The 13,329-nt window shown below is 36.0% G+C and overlaps 1 protein-coding gene across 10 annotated transcripts in view; it reads right to left on the minus strand.

Annotated features, from left to right (window-relative positions):
- INPP4B (inositol polyphosphate-4-phosphatase type II B) overlaps positions 1 to 13,329 on the minus strand; it is a 755,730-nt gene that overhangs the window by 44,359 nt on the left and 698,042 nt on the right. For 9 of the 10 annotated variants that reach the window (XM_049632225.1, XM_049632223.1, XM_049632226.1 and 6 more), the window contains 2 exons: positions 9,344 to 9,456; positions 5,291 to 5,445 (listed from right to left, as the gene is read on the minus strand). In XM_049632225.1, the coding sequence (XP_049488182.1) occupies positions 5,291 to 5,445; positions 9,344 to 9,456 (268 nt within the window). Of the gene's footprint in view, positions 1 to 2,060; positions 2,253 to 5,290; positions 5,446 to 9,343; positions 9,457 to 13,329 lie in introns of those variants that run through there. The other variant, XM_049632228.1, reaches the window with a different exon arrangement.

The raw sequence follows: 13,329 nt of genomic DNA on the forward strand, positions 1-13,329 counted from the left end.
GCAATTACTAAGAGTTCTTTAAGAGCCAGATCTTCCCAGATACTCTAACTTTCTATTCTGAAGAAGCCCTTTTGCTATTTCAGCCAAGCAGATTATAACCAAAGGCACGTATCAGTAATGTGCACCTGTGAGTAATATTGGCTATGTAGGAAGAGAGTGAAATTTTTGAAAATAGTACAAAGGAAGGATTCAGAATATGCATTAAGATAGTTTTTTTTTTTTTTTTGAATCATAACCTCTCCAAAGCTTTCAATTTCATCTTCTGGAACTTTTGCTTGTAAATATGTCATAACTGAGTGATAAGTTCATTCTAATTATCTAATCTAATTATCTAATTCTAAATCTAATTTTAAATGCCTATATATGTGCAAAACTTCCTAACATATATATATATATATACACACACACACATATATATATGTGTGTATATATATATATATATGTATGTGTGTATATATATATATATATATATATATATATATATGACATGAACATTTTAGAAACCTGTGTTATCCATCCATCCATCCATCCATCCATTGAATATTTGTGGAGAACCTGATATATACATATGTGTGTATATATATGTGTGTGTGTATATATATATATATATATATATATGACATGAACATTTTAGAAACCTGTGTTATCCATCCATCCATCCATCCATCCATTGAATATTTGTGGAGAACCTGATATCATTAGGCATTGTTCTAGATCCTGGAAGGCTGCAATGGACAAAGGAAAATAAGAATACCTCCTTTCACGGAGCTTATGCCGGTGAGTAAGTTTCTGATTAAGCAGCCCAATGAAGCTTTATTTATTTCTCTTTATCTATGACATTTTGTTTATTCATAAATAATCTGAACAGAGAGAAGCACAATACAATTGAAAAATTTAATAGAGATAAGGAAAAAGTAAAACTAAAAAATGGCAATATTATAACCTCGATGAACTTAAAAAAAAATCCAGAGTAAATAGCCTGAAAGGTAGTTAGAATAATTCAAAGGTAAACTGTAATTAATGTTAAATAAAATTAAAAAACCATTATTTTCAAAAGCATAAAAATCAAACTCCTTTAAAACACTGATTTATTTAAATCCAAGGTTGTGTCCCAGAATATCAGTAAAGTTCTTGAAAAATTTAGATTCCTGGATCCACCTCAGATTTCCCAATTATAAACCAATAGGGTCCAAACATAAGTAATATTTAAAAACTCCAGAAACAGTTTGAGATGCATTTTAAAGCCACTGTCTGAGGGTGGGATTTCCTAGATGGCGGACCAAGGAGTTCTGAAAATCTTCTTTCTTCCAAAAAACTATGAGAATGGAAAATACTAGGAAATGGAAAGTCAAAAACACCCATTTCAGGACCCTGGTAATCAACTGAAGTCAAGCAACAAGCTGAGAACTGGTTCTTCCTGGAAAACTGCTGACAGGGGGTAAGAAGAGAGGAAGTGTGTGGCCTTCCTGCCTGGCACTGCTCCCATCCCTGCCCCTTTCAGCTCAAGTTCTACTAGGGTGAGCTGGCGGAGCACTTGACCGCTCTGGGGGAAATGCCACTCCCGGGAATTATCTGAAACAGCAGTATTCTTGGATGAGGACAGTGGACCTCTTGGCTAGTCTGAGATAGCGGTTCTACTGGGGCTGCTCCCAGAGTAGCCATTAATCTAACCAGGAGATCCTGAAAATGAGAGAGCCATGGAGGGATTTGGTAAACTTTCACACATCCTGGCCAACTAGCAGGACCTAACAGGCCTGGTGGAAATAAAAGGGAGAAGGTTCGAAAATGCCTGAACTTTGAATATATTCACAATCAACAGATACATCAACAGTGTTTGGAAACCTTATTGGATTGAGTTGTCTGAGCACAACTTCTGTCTGCCTTATTATCATTGGCCACCAAACTACAGAGACCCAAGGGCAACCCCAGGAAACAAGGCTTAGATATAAGAGTAAGAACCAAATTACTGTCTTGAATATAATTGAAAACATAATTTTAAAAAAAGACAACAAAGTTGATACATAGTTCTGAAAAACAGAAGGCAACATTATGAATTCCTATTTGGATTGTTCTTCATTTATTCAACCCGTATTTATATTCATCTTACTCTGGACCAGACACTGTGCTCAATGCCCTTGTACAATGGTGAACATAGTAGATAAGGTTGAAATTAAACAGTTGATGTTCTAGAACTAGAATTTGCTCTTCAAGGTCTCAGGATTTGAGCAGGTTACTCTAGTCTTCTACACAGTCTGAAATTTATAAAAGCACACATTTTTTATGAGTTATAGGACTTATGTAATACACTTGACCCTTGAACAACAGAGGGGTTGGGGCTCTGAACCCCTGCACATTGGAAAATCCATGTATAACTTTTGAGTCCCCTAAAACTTAATTAGCAATAGCCTACTGTTGACAGGAAGCCTTACTGATAACATAAACAGTGATTAACATGTTTTGTATATTATGTGTACTATATACTGTATTCATACAATAAAGCAGGCTAGAAAAAAGAAAATGCTATTAAGAAAATCATAAGTACATAAAGTACTTATTAAAAAATCTGCATATAAGTAGACCCAAGCAGTTCAAACCTGTGTTGTCCAAGGGTCAACTGTATTTTAACTAACAGATTTGAAGGTGCCAAATACATTACCAAATAGTTTTAAGTGATGTTATTTTATTTTATTTGGTACAAAGAGAATAACTTTAAAGTATAACAAGGTCATCTATGTTTGAGTGCTGGCTCTAATATTTTCTATCTGAAGTTTTTGCCAAAACATTCTAGAGCTCAGTTTCATTATTTATAAAGTAAAGGAGGTTTCACTAGATTTCTAGAGTGACTCTTTGATCTCAAATATATCACTCAAATTCTAAGGGCGTGTAAGAACACACATTAACATAAAAAAATATTTACAAGAAATCTATCCAGGCTTACTGTGATGAATACAGTCCACCCATAATTGGCACGGCATTTGTAAACACTTTAAGGTGGCATTTAAAGAACTATTTCCTTAAATAGATAAACATTGCATTTGAAACCTTATTTATAAGAATCAGCAGTAGACTTTATTTTAGTAGATGGTATTGGAGTCAAACCTTTTGTCATAATATATTCATAAAGATTATAGGGACCATGGTTGGCTAGATTTTACTGTACCTGGAAGATCAGAATGTTAACATCATGACCCTTGATATTTATTTTTTATTGACATAACAAATATTATACAGTGATCGCTGTATGTCAAACACTGTTCTAATCACTTTACACATACCAATTCATTTAATCCTCAAGAAACTCCTAAGAAGAGCTTATCACATCTGTTTTATATATGAGGAAACTGAGTCATCAAGAGGTTGACTAACTTGCCTAAGGCATTAGAGGCAGCAAGACATTAACCTTCTCATGGCTAGTAAGCGACGTATAGGCTACATTCAAACTTGGGTCACTGGCTCCCAAGCCCCATGCTCTCATTTACTTTGCTATTTTGACAGAACTCATAAACCAATGGGCTTAGATTGTGATACACAATACCCAAAGAAGGAAATGACGATAGTTATTAAAGAAAAGAACACCACTTGTTTCCCATAAACACAGGTACACACACACACACACACACACACACACACACACACAAAGCCCTCCAAGCCTCACACAGCCCTCATGTATTCACAAAACCAAATGATAAATTTGACAGATTTGAAATGTATATATATATATATATATATATATATATATATATATATATATATACTGATCCCCCAGAGAAGTGGTGATATGGAAGTTAGGATCTTTAGTGTTTTTAGATTAAATTTTTTATACTTAACTTTGTTTAACAAGCCAAGAATCAACCTCATAAATGTTATGTCCTGAGCAAGTATGTTACATATATAATGTTGATTCTGTACAACCTTTATGCAATACCACACTATGTAGTTTTATGGTTTAACATGTATATGACAAACACATCTTTTATTTACCAATTTGAAAGAATTATCTTTATAATTTAAGGGTCCCTTTTTACATCTGCCTTAAAATAAGCAACAATTGCACCTTCCAGAAAATGCCTGTTTGTTGAACCATTGTAGTCCTCTGGTATATCTGGCCAATAACATGTGTTCCTGCTCTCCCCACCTAGTACCTTTGTTCTATCCATAGTGAAAATTTGTATTATTTTTATGCACATTAGAGGATTTCAGATTCAGATTCTGAATTCTTCCCATTAGTGCTGAGAGATTATTTTTAAAAGAAGTTTTCTATACCAACCAATGTGCTTTATATGGCTCAGATGTTCATGTCAGGCCTCTAAGACATACTCATACATTTGTCAAAAAATTCTGATAGAACTCCACTGAACAATGAAAATGCCAAGAGACATGAAATGGGGTAACAGAGAGGGCTTCAGAAACCTCTCATTACTGAGGAAAACATGCAGGCACAGGATAAGCGCAGGCAAGCATCCACGTCCCCACTGAAAGGCTGCAGCAGTTAAAAAAAAAAAAAGGAGAAGCTAATGATATGCCAGATAAGAAGCAGGTGTCTCTAGAGCATCACGGGACATTCCTTTCTGGGAACAGAGAGCCTGTGCCATGCTATCGGGTGTGCTTCTGAGTCAGTCTTTGCAGCAAAGAGACAATTTCGCTTAACTTTTTAATTAACGTGTGTCCTTGCTGACAGACATTGTGAATGAGGCACTTTTTCCTTCCCATTATGGCTTAGACTTTAGATTTAATTACTGTGGAAATGAATCAAGAAACATGACTTCAGGCATAGCATTTTAAATGTCGGTAGAGTAACAATATTAATTCTCTATTTTAAAAGTATTGGTGTCATCCCATCTTCCTGATGGATGATGTGAAAATAAATTTTAGGAAGCAGGTGACTGACCTGGAGACCCTACCAGACATTGGGAAGATCTCGTGTTAGTTGCAGTTAGGAAAGATTTTGTTTGGATAAAGACTTAGTTTTATTTTGTACATATTCACGATTCCTAATATATAAAGAAATTGTTCTTCAAGTGCTATATATGAAGGGACTAGGGCCCTTTAAAACTTGGATCTAAATGAGCTAATACGCTATTATCAAAATCCATCCACATTGTATTTTATTGCCTAAAATCAGTAGGGGGAATACTTAACATTATTTTATCTTTCATGCCATGAGCTATGAACCATGGAAATGTGGTGAAGTTACTAAATATTTAGTCCTCTAGTAAAATATGTATTTGCAAAAAAACCTAAAACTTTAAAATGACCTTAGAAGAAAGAAAGTTGAAGACGTGTGGCATACCTTCTCATACAATCCAGGGCTCGGATAAAGAAGTCCTTGTGCAGCTGGTGCTCATCTCTCAAGATTGAGCACTGTTCAAGAGTCACCGACATGGACGTCCTGTCTTTGGCACTTTTACAACAGGTGAAACGAATACCATTTAGTTTGCGACAAATCTGTAACACAGACACATGAACAATTTATTGTTCATTTGTAGATTACTCTAAGGTGTCGGACTCCTCTAAACACTTCTTATCCAAACACACCAAATTTATGTTAATTTATGACAGTCAATTGGTTCAATCTGCCCTAGCGAATGAAAAACACTATCTTTTCATTTCAAAAGCTAGTGGAACAGATTGAATTTATTTAGTTCTTTGTATGTGGTGTGTGACATGTGGGGCTGTGGAAGCCATATGAGATGGTAAATATCCAGCAGAGGCAGCAATGCCCCCTGAGAGGGGGCCTGAACTGTAGTGGATGACAGTAATAATCACAGCTGAGGAGCAACACCTTAATTGTGAAGGGAAAATAAAACTATGTTTCCTGGATCAGATACTTGATTTGAATCCTACATAGCTAACATCTTCTTAATTTATATTTAAGAAAACTTTGCTAGGTTTGGTTTCATGGTACGAGATTTCAAACATCCACAGGGCACCAGCGCAGCAGATAAGTGAACCACTAACCACTCATTAATGTAACTAGTAGGAAGAAGGACACCAAAATAGTCACTGTAAATCACTCATCTACTGTACCAGGTACGACGCTAATATATTTCATATAGATTTGCACATGAATAACTGCACATGAACCCTGGAAGAAGATTTAATCATTCTTATTTTACAGATGAAGAAATTGAGGTTTACCCAGGTTAGGTAACTTGCGCATAACTGAGCAGAACCCGGATGCTAATGCGGGTTTACATGATGCCAAGGACCAAGACTTTAATTTCTGTTCTGTTTCTTTTTGTAAATTCTTTCTTTTGTTATTCCAATGTAAGTCAAGAGAAAAATCTCTCAGCAGCAGTATTCTCTTGTCTATGGTTAGCAGGTGAACCATTCCATTCCTTTCTCTTCCCTGTCTCATGGTAGGGCTCTGATATGAGATGCCAATACTCTACATTAGTGTCAACAATACTAATCAACATGCAATTAAAATAAATCTAATGTGATATGATGCAGTTTTGCTTTATTATCTGACATCAGATAACTTAAGGAAGATCAATTGAAGAATATTTTACAGCAGATATCTGCCTTAACAGTTTTCTGCTTTAAGGAAAACATATAATGATACAGCTTATCAAGGATTTTTACCATGTTTTAATTGTGATTTTGATACTTACACTAGGATTTACAAGTCCTTATTAGAACTTTGGTACTTTCTCACCATTTCAAATATAAGCAACTAGGGAAATATGAAAGCATGATTTCACCATAAAATCTTTTTTATCTGTAAAACTGTAATCTTTTCAAATAAAAAAAATATTTCAAAATTTTAAACATAAAACAGCAAAGACTTGACTATATTCATTGCAATGAAATATAGACCCCAATGCCACTTATCTGATATGATTTTTAAAAGAATGAATATTCTTTAAAATGTGTTGCCTCTACTGGGGTGCCTGGGTGGCTCAGTCAGTTAAGTGTCTGACTTTGGTTCAGGTCATGATCTCGCGGTTTGTGGGTTCGAGCCCCACGTCGGGCTCTCTGCTGACAGCTCGGAGCCTGGAGCCTGCTTTGGATTCTGTGTCTCCCTTTCTGCACCTCCCACATTCGCACTCTGTCTATCTCCCTCTCTCTCTCAAAAATAAATAAACATTAAAAAAATTGACAAAGAATTTTTAAAAAAAATGTGTGGCCTCTACTATAGTCAACTAACCTACTAAGGATCGTTGATGTTCTAAATTTAAAATCAAGAGGAGGCAGTGTAAATTAAATCAGAGTGGGCCGGTGGGGTCTTGGTTTCCTTATTTCTATAACTTCTTTGAACTATAGGAACTTAATTTTTTTGATAGAGAGAGAGAGAGTGAGTGCAGGGGAGGGGCAGAGGGAGTGGGATAGAGGATTAGAGGCCCTGGTAGCACAGAGCCTGATGTGGGGCTGGAACTCCAGAACCATGAGACCATGACCTGAGCTGAAGTCGGAGCCTTAACTGGCTGAGCACCCAGGTGACCCTGAACTTAATTGAACACACTTGATAGGCATTTTGTCTCTTTAAATTCTCATTTTTTATTGTTTAAAATGTAATCAAGATAAAACCAAATAGCTTTATATGTTTTTTTCTATGAGAATGTAAAATATTAACAGAGCAATATTTAATTAATAGGTTTTAAAAGAGAAGAAAATGAAATAGAGACAGAAATAAAAGCTTTTTGGAAAATGTCAAAGGGAATTTCCACATTTCTTCATTGTAAAAGTAGTACCCAAGTCTTTGATTTAAAAAGAGGATATTGAAACTGAGGTATCAGCCTAAAGAAATGCTGTAATAACAAAGTCAGTGTTGCTACATAATGCCAAATTTGCACACTGTGGGTTCCCTGTATTTTTCAAGGCAGACAACCATCCATTCAATGATTAAGTTGTGAGTGAGCTATATTTGGTCAGTATTTAAGTTTCAAAAAAGAATCTCAGGAATGATGAGATTCATGGGAAAACTTTTTAAAATACATTCAAATGGTATAACAACATGTACTAAGAGAAAACGTACATTTGTGTTTGCACATGCATATCCTTCATTTATCGATTTACATAACTTCATGATATGTCTATAATGACATATGTGTATGTTCCTAAGTTGTCAGAAAGCATTGGTAAATGATCAAATTACCTTCCTATTATCACATTAGTAAAATAGCACATGACCCACCTTTGAGAAATTTTTGTGAGAATTGACAACCATAGGAGTCTTTGAAGATATAAAGAGCAGCCACACTGGGAGGGGGAGGCTATTAAAAACAACCTTCCTGTAATGCAGTATGGTGCTAAATGCGGCCAGTGTAAATGATCTGCCTGAAAGCAATGTTTCATATTGTTACCTTGGATGTTCTTCCCTGGGGCTCCAAGAGGGCATAAAGGGAAGCTAACACAGATTTCCTCTGCCTTGTTCTTGGTAAATTATTTTATATAGACTCATAGTAAATTATCCATTCCTTTTTTCCCAGAAGAGAGTAAGTAATATTGGATTGTAATTGAACACTGGCAGTAGGGACAAGGCTTTGTTTTAAATGCTACTGATACAGAATGAATAGTTATGTCAGAAGATCAGTTACTGAACTCCAAATTACACAAGTAACCGTGTGCAGTAACTACAAATATGGCATTCATCATAAAGGTCTCCAAAGTGTCCCTTTTCTGATCCTCTCATTAGGAAAGGATCTTTGGGTGTGAATGCTTAACAAAATTCATAAGTTCATGTGAGCTATTGCCTGAATGGTTGCCAGACAAGAAGTTAAAAATTATAGGCACTATTCTCTCCCTCCCTCTAGTAGAAACCTGGGGTAGGAAATAAGGCAGAATTTCTACCCTGAGGGTACCATTAAATGAGAAAGAACCATAGAAAATATAGCTCATTACCCCAAGAGCAATCCATCAGTAATAAATTCTATGCTAATATCTAAATTAACAAACCCATTTACAAGCTCATTAATTGAACAATATGTCTAGGAGCCTTACTGAGCCTTTCAGTCAGAGATCTGATAACCGCATTCTGTTGAAACCATATGTCTCCAGAGTAGCACTTCAAAACTCTGATTGATATGGGTGATTGACATTGCAACGTGTAATATGAAGAAAATCACAGAGACTTCACTCTCACTTCTAAGTGTCAAACATCCAGGATGTACAAGAAAAGCCAATAAGTAAAATTCTTTCTCGTTGAGTGCATCTTCTTCCATCTCTTGTTCTAGTATATTAATAGAACTACCAACAGCCTTGAAAATGCGTAATCCCCTTGATGATGGAGGATGACATCCGGTAACCCAAAGTGCAGAGGTTGAACCCTACATAGCAGATACTCGATGGTGCTTACTGGTCAGCACAGTGACGGAATAAGATCTGGCTGGAGAGTGCTTACCGTTGCAGCCAGCCACATGATTTCTACATTCTTTCTTTTTTTGGCTTGGATATTTTGATGGAGATTTTCTAGTAATCCTTTTAAATCATTTTGTTCTTGAAAATGTGAAATATCTGGGGAAAAAAAAAGGAGAAAATAAGGGCGATAGTATTAAGCTGCCCATGGAGATGTGCTCAACGTAAGAGCAAATAGAACTTCCATGACAACAAATAACATTCGGAGCAGAGAGCATCTGAGAATAATCATATTTATTAATCCCTCCAGCTTTATTCTTTTCTTAAAATATGCCTCAGTTTCCTCCATTGCCTCTTCTGTGCTACTGTGGTAATGTCAATTTTCATATACTATAATTTTACTAATAAGGGAAACATTTTTGATGATGGTTGCTGCCTCACTTCAACTAAAGCATGATTTGGATGAGACATGAGGTAGAATTTTATACTTTATTATCTTATAGTCACTTTTTGCTACTAAGTAGTCTGAAACAAGAGGATATGTTACACTGAACACCTCAGGGGTGGGAGAAATCTGAAAGTTCAAAAAAAAAAAAAAACAAACAAACAAAAAACAAACCCATGAAATCAGTTTCTATAGCAAGATTCCTTAACCTCAGCACTATTAACATTTTGGACTGGATAGCATTTCATTGTGGGGAATGGGTTTATGTTCTGCCATGTAGGATGTTAAGCAGCATCCCTGACCTCTACCATTTAGAAACCAATAGTACCCTTCCTGTGGCAATTAAAAATGTCTCCAAATGTTCCTTGAGGGCAAAATCTATCCTGGTTGGGAGCAACTGCTATTAAGGAGCACAGGTATGTCATGGAAAGAGGAACAACATAAGAGGTGATAGTTAATTATATGAGATAATTAGGTAGGGAACAGGAAATGACTGATTGCTCACATCTCTACATGCTAATAACTAGAGTGTAGGTAATAAATGGCACACATTTTATATTAAAACCTAAGGCAATGTACATCATGACACAAATGTCCCTGAGACTTGGTGAGATGGGGTTCGAGATCAGAATATAGAGACGGAAACAAAAAGGCTTTCTAGGAGAGTTGTTGGATTAATGCTGTACAGTATGAAAATGTGTTCTATTATTGAATCCACAAACTGAGGGATGAAGAATTCCTGAGAATTTTAATAGAGGCTAAAAACAGAACAAACTCCGTAAGCACAAAATGCACTGTGTCTAGGCTCTCCAGTAACAGTGAAGAAAAAATTAAAATATTCCTGAATCAGATCTCCCTCTCTCCCTCTCTCTTATATACACATACACACATACATGCACACGTGTGTGCACAAACATACATATACACACACGTACACATACATACACACACGTATACACATGAACACACACATGACACAAATAAGCTGTAATCATAATGAGACTTCGTGCTTTCCAAAACTGTACCAGATGTTTCATTTTATTAAAATAATACATCTGAGTAGTTCTTGACTTTAGCTCCAGAGAGTAGAGGAAGTATCCTAATGAACTATACTAGCGATCTGTATCTATCAAAGAGTGAAAGTGGTTTATAAAATAAAAAGGGGCGCCTGGGTGGCGCAGTCGGTTGAGCGTCCGACTTCAGCCAGGTCACGATCTCGCGGTCCGTGAGTTCGAGCCCCGCGTCGGGCTCTGGGCTGATGGCTCGGAGCCTGGAGCCTGTTTCCGGTTCTGTGTCTCCCTCTCTCTCTGCCCCTCCCCCGTTCATGCTCTGTCTCTCTCTGTCCCAAAAATAAATAAAAAACATTGAAAAAAAAATTAAAAAAAAAAATCCATTAAAAACAATTATATATTATCTCGAATTTCATGACCACAGAAGAGGGTAAGGTCAGGTACAATCGAGATGCATACCCTATGTTAGGGAGGTGAGATTTAAAATATTCATATAAAATATATGCATGATTCCACTGTATTAGTTTCTAAATGGAAAAACTATCAGAAGTCAAACCCTTACTATGTAACTATAGATGGTTCTCTTAAGAAAGACAAGGTCTGACTAAAAGTATCACATTACTAGGTAGGAGACTCTCTGATATACAGAAATTTTAACAGGATGCAGGCCAAGGATAAAGGGAAGGAGAATAATGCAGAATCCTTAAAGAGAGTTTCAAAAACAGCTCAAGACTACAGCTGACCAAAGAACATAAAGACAATAATGCTGCTTTTTAATTGATACTGATAGCATACAAGGAACAAGAAGTCAGGTCTGCCATTGATGCCCTTAATGAATTAAAATTATAAGTAGCCATTTAAAAACATGTAAAGATATATCATTAACAGATAAAGTGTCCTTGACATTGTTGAAAGGAAAAATTGGTCAGATCAACACATGAATTTATTCATATAATACTGTATGTGTATGCATGTGTGTGTGTGCTTATGTCTCTCTATACATGCATGAAGGCAGAGCGAGACATCGGTTTTGATGTTAACAGCGGTCTTTGTTAGGTTGTAGGATTTAGGGTGATTTTTCAACTGCCTTCCCATGTCATTTGAGACATTTAAAATGAACACGTACTGTTTCTAAAGAATAAAGTTATTTTAAGAGAAAGGGAGAACACAATATAGGCATAAGAAAAGGAAAGAACCCAGATTCTTAAGATACAAAGAGTTGACCTCAAAATCTTCACAGTTTAGTAGGGTGAGATGGATTTTAAACCATTATTAACCGCAGTGAAATGTACTGTGGGCTATGACATTAAGTCAGTAAAAATAATAATAGAAAAAAAATAATAGAGACCCAAGGGAAGGAGTGCCTAATTCCATAAAGAATACTTGGGTATGGAAGAATTTTTAGCAAAAGTAAGGCCTTGTGGTTACAGAAAGCATTTGAGCGTGGAGAAATGATACAGCACTGTCAAAGCAGGGAATTTGTAGTTCACCAGGACCTTGCAGGGCATGGTCCCAGAGGCGAAAATTATGAAGGGTCTTTTCTGTTATGCTAGGAAATTTGGGCTTCATAATTAGGGTATTCTAAATAGGGACATAACCATATCTGACAGGTCCCTAAAATATTTTCTGAAGTCACCTGATATAAATGGCTTTCGAACATTTTTGAAAGGAATACAGAATAAGAATTTTACCTTATATGATGCCCCACAGCATGATGCTCACATACACAAACACACACACCCTTCTGTAACAAAAAAATTATGACATAATATTTACCCTTAGTGCAAACACTGTTCCCTGAATATGTTCTCTTCTATTCCATGTGATTATTATTATTACTCTTATTGTCCCAACCCTTGAAACTGATAAAACAACCTGGAGTCAACATAAACAAATTGCAAATTACTGACTTAGGGCAACCCCATGTCCAAGATGGTAAGTGACTTTCACAAGGTTCCTCGTCAGAGGAAGTAAAAAAATCCTAGTCTCCAAATTCCAACGCCAACAATTTCCCCCATATCTGTGCTAATGTCTTCACAATTAGCTGGTGGTCCTAAAAGGCAGTTCCAGTATCAACACAATGAACCAGCCTCTTCAGAATTCTGAGGATCCAGAGTAAATATAGTGATTTTTCAAAATAATTCCGTTTCACTGTTGACATGAAGATTTTTTAATCAGTTATATAAAATAGACTATAAGGATCCTAAATATAAGTCAAATAAATGGCCGTCCTTAGCCTATTTCTACCCCATAAAGAGAGCACTTTAAGACAGACATGATGTCCCATGGAAATCTCAACCCTTCTCCCCAGGGCATGCTTTTCAGAAGGAAATCATTCTGATATTCTTAAAATTTTCAGGCCACTCTTTCTATTTCTATAATGATAAAGCTGGCTTTATTCAGAGCACATATCTACCAATTCAATACTTTGTTTGCTGCCAGTTTTTTCTCAACCTGACCAAAATCCTGCAGGTCACAGAAATTCAGGTCTGGTTCTGGAAAGAAGTATCATTAGTAATGACTAGATTGTGGATTAATAAGTGAGATTTTAAGATAAAATGAGAAATCTTGATAAAT

This window comes from Panthera uncia, chromosome B1, assembly GCF_023721935.1.
Source record: "Panthera uncia isolate 11264 chromosome B1, Puncia_PCG_1.0, whole genome shotgun sequence".
Lineage (NCBI taxonomy): Eukaryota > Metazoa > Chordata > Mammalia > Carnivora > Felidae > Panthera > Panthera uncia.